At 58.2% G+C, this 3,577-nt stretch overlaps 1 protein-coding gene across 1 annotated transcript in view; it reads right to left on the bottom strand.

Annotated features, from left to right (window-relative positions):
• Positions 1 to 3,577, bottom strand: part of ACOX3 (acyl-CoA oxidase 3, pristanoyl) — a 43,727-nt gene that overhangs the window by 23,733 nt on the left and 16,417 nt on the right. Inside the window, 2 exon segments of the mRNA XM_007456864.1 lie at positions 1,536 to 1,718; positions 3,546 to 3,577. The exon segment at positions 3,546 to 3,577 is cut by the window's right edge and continues 25 nt beyond it. Coding sequence (XP_007456926.1) covers positions 1,536 to 1,718; positions 3,546 to 3,577 — 215 coding nt within the window.

The raw sequence follows: 3,577 nt of genomic DNA, 5'->3' as shown, positions 1-3,577 counted from the left end.
CCCCACGGCGCCTGCCCCCCGGCGCTCTTCCAGTGCGGCCAGGTCTCCTGCACCACCCTGACGACCCCACTCAAGGAGAAACTGTGCCGCGTGCACCACCCTGCATGGCCCCCTCACTGCTCTCCCATCCACGTGACCCCTGAGCCAGAGCAAATGCTGATCTACAAGAGAACTAAGAAAGCCAGGAGGCCACGCCTGAGCGCGGGGCCCACCCGGCGATGCCTGTGCTTTGGGAGCCTACGGGGAATGTAGCGACCACCCCCCGAGCCAGACGGGGAAACAGGCTCATGGAGAGCCGAGGGAGGGTGTCTCTTTCACCAGCGCACATCCGCTGTCGCGTGGATGGAGCGGGGGAGCCTGAAAGGACCTGGGAGACAGGTGCCACCGTCGGCAGCACCATGGTCACCTGCCGTTTCCTGGGTGTGGTCACGGTGCCAACTGCTACTCATGCACTAACGTATTTAATCCTTACAGCCACTCACAGAGAGGTATTATCACCAGTTCCAACTTACAAAGGAGAAAACTAGAGCACAGAGAGGTTCAGTGGCTTGCCCAAGGACACACAGCAGGGAGGGGGTGGACCTGGGGTCAGGAGCCCAAGCATGTGGCTCAGGTGGGCTCTCGTGACTGCTGAGCCAGGCCTGATGCCCAGGCAGTCGGACGTGCCATGACCTCACCAAGGCCACGGGGTTAGTGGTGTGGTGGACACTGTGTGCCAGCCAGGCATGAGCCAGGCACTGGGCTTTTCCTTACTTGTTTATTTGGTATTAAAACAGGTTCACGGCCATGGTAAAAGAAGTGTTAAAAGAAACAACTTCGATTCAGTTACAATTTCCTGAAACTTTCGCTCAGATACACCTTTGCTAAGGCCTAACTGGCCAAGACCTGGGTCCGATTTAGCTGCTGACTCTGGCAGGAGCCATTGACTCGAGCCTCGGGGACCCACCTGGATCCCCAGCCCACCTGGTGTGCAGGGCAGCTGCATGGTGCGCACGGAAGGGCTGGGGACGCAGGGGCACCGGTGGGGGCTCACTGTGATAAAATGCGTCCCCCACCCCGCCCCGGCGTCCAGGTGATGCTCAGCCTGAGTTGCACCTTTGCCATCGAGGGCTGCCTCATCTCGGAGGACCTGGAAAGCGAGCGTCCCCTCTGCTAAAGGACGTCACCACGAACAGTGCTGCACACTCAGCCGCTGTGTCCTGGGGTCACTTCCCAGGGATGGGACGAGCGCGTTGGAGCGCGTCCTGGACGCTCAGGGTCCTGCAGGTGGGATGAGTGTGCACACCTGCTCCCTCGGCCTCACCAGAGTGCCTCCTGCTGGTCGTACACACTCCTGTTCAACTAAAGACCATTTATCGAGACCACGTGCGGCCCCAGACGCCGCACTCCTTCCCTGTGAGTGTCTGTCACTCCCTCTGTTAAATCCTGAAGAGGCCTGATCAGCAACCAGTAACCCAGGTGTAGCGACCTAAGAGAGGAGGTATGTCTGCACGCGGAACAGAAAGAAAGTGAACTCACGCCTGTGGAAGCTGTACCTGCAGCGGATACTCCAGCACCGGCACTTCCGCCTCGTCTGTTGGTCCAAACTGACGCCTGGTGGCTGAGAAACGCAGAGCTATGGACACGGCCAGCTTAAGGTTCACGACGGACATGCCCGCGATGGCGACCCGGCCGGAGGACAGGCTGCCCAGGGACTCGCTGAAGTGCTGCCTGGCGTCCTGCAGGAGGAAAGCAGGTGAGGGCGGACCTGGGACCCGCAATCTTCCTTGGGGATGGGCACAGACGTGGAGGGGCGCTCCTTTATTCACTCAACACTTCCAGGCCCTGCCCCCAGGGCGCCCCAGACACAGGCGCCTGGGCCCAGGAGGCCAAGCTGCATGGGGGCCGGCGTCCCCATCACGGGATGCTGTGGGGAGGCACGGAGGATGCCTAGTGACAGGAGGACAGGGCCCCGGGCAGATGCACCATCTGCAGAGATCTGCAAACGGCCACCTGGAAGTACGAAGCCCCGCTCCCAATCCCACCGAGGACCGGACAGCCACGCCGAGAGCGACGCAGGAGCCGAAGCAGAGGGCATGGCTGGCACCGACATTTCGTTTATAAAACAGGCTCCTTCCCCCACCCCCTCACCCCTGCCTGGGATTCCTCCCGGCCCATCGAACCACCATTCTAAGGGGTGTGATGGTCAGCTGCTGTCCTTTGTGATCTTTGAAACTGGGTCATTGCCTGTGTGCGTCTATTTTTAACGTGCTGTAAATCGCAACGCGCTTATCGCTGTTTCCAACAGTGGCTTGTGCTTTAAGGGCCATCGGCGGCGTTTGGGTACATCCACCCGTAAGCCTCACCAAATTATCCGATCACGTGCACCTCCCTTACCCCCTGCTGCTTCTCCTGGGTTCACTTATTTTACTATTCGGACTTTTCTTCCAAAATTATGTCCACTCTGGTATTTGTACGGCAACATTTCAAGCCTCTGGCCAAGAATATTTATTACATTCTCATGCACGAATGACAGTCCAGTTGGATTTAGAAGGAGCATGTTTACAGTTGTTTTCCCTCAATGGTCTGAAATGTCATCTCACTGACTTCTTGCATTCGGCGTCGTGCCGGAGAACTCTGAGACTAAAGGGGGTTTTATTCCGTGGGAGTTGGCTCAGCATCCTGTCTCTGGAAGGCCTCAGCATCTTCTCTACGAGGTTCTGACATTTCTCTACAGTGAGTGTGGGATGGGAGACCCTGACTCCCCCTGTATGGGCCCCTCCGTCAAGGTTTTCTTCCTTCTTTACTTTAGAGACATTTATCTTCATCGTTTCTGCAAAACATTGTCTCCGTGGTTCTCTCCATCCTTTCCTGCCGCCTCCTTCACTCTGATTTCCAACTGCTAATTCACTCTCCCACTGCATGTACCCCATCTGTTGGGTTCTCTCAATGACTTACTTTCGTACTTTTCATTCATTTTTAATATGGCTGTTTCTATTCTTGAACGGCTTCCTGTGTCACCTCTAGCTTCTCTCGTCATCTGAAGGTACCTGTCACACTCGTTGAAGCCCTGTTCCCTCGGCTCCAAGCAGCCGAAGCTCAATGTCAGGCAGGGTTCTCACACGCACACGTGATCCCGGGACGCGTCATCCCGGCTGTGGGTTCAGGCCCAGGAGGGCTCAGCTACCCTGACTTGGCCACGTCTGGAAAGCGCCCGGGGCCGTGCCACTGCATGTCTACACTCAGTGAACTTAGGGGCATGGTCAGACACCAGAGGACATTGTCACCCCTGCTGGTGCACAGCCCACCAGGCGACCCTTTCACTCTCAAGCCCCTGGTGGGAAACAGCACCGGTGGGGGCCACCTCCCTGACTGAAATGCCAGGGGGCTGGCAGGCGCGAGGTGCTGGGGGCCCTGGGGGTGTGGCCGACCCAAGCACTCCCGTCCCTGTTGGCGGCACTGGGACCTGATCCTAGACAGGTTTGCACGGGCCACGGGCTCCTGTGGTGACTCTCCCCCTCTGAGCACAGGGGGTGGGTGTCCTGTGGGCCTGGAGGCAGCTGTACCTTAACATGGGTGACGTAGGTGCCCTCGGGGG

This window comes from Lipotes vexillifer, unplaced genomic scaffold (assembly GCF_000442215.2).
Source record: "Lipotes vexillifer unplaced genomic scaffold, Lipotes_vexillifer_v1.1 scaffold63, whole genome shotgun sequence".
Classification (NCBI taxonomy): Eukaryota; Metazoa; Chordata; class Mammalia; order Artiodactyla; family Lipotidae; genus Lipotes; species Lipotes vexillifer.
The sequence above is the reverse complement of the archived record's forward strand: the minus strand, read 5'-3'. Positions and strand labels throughout refer to the sequence as shown.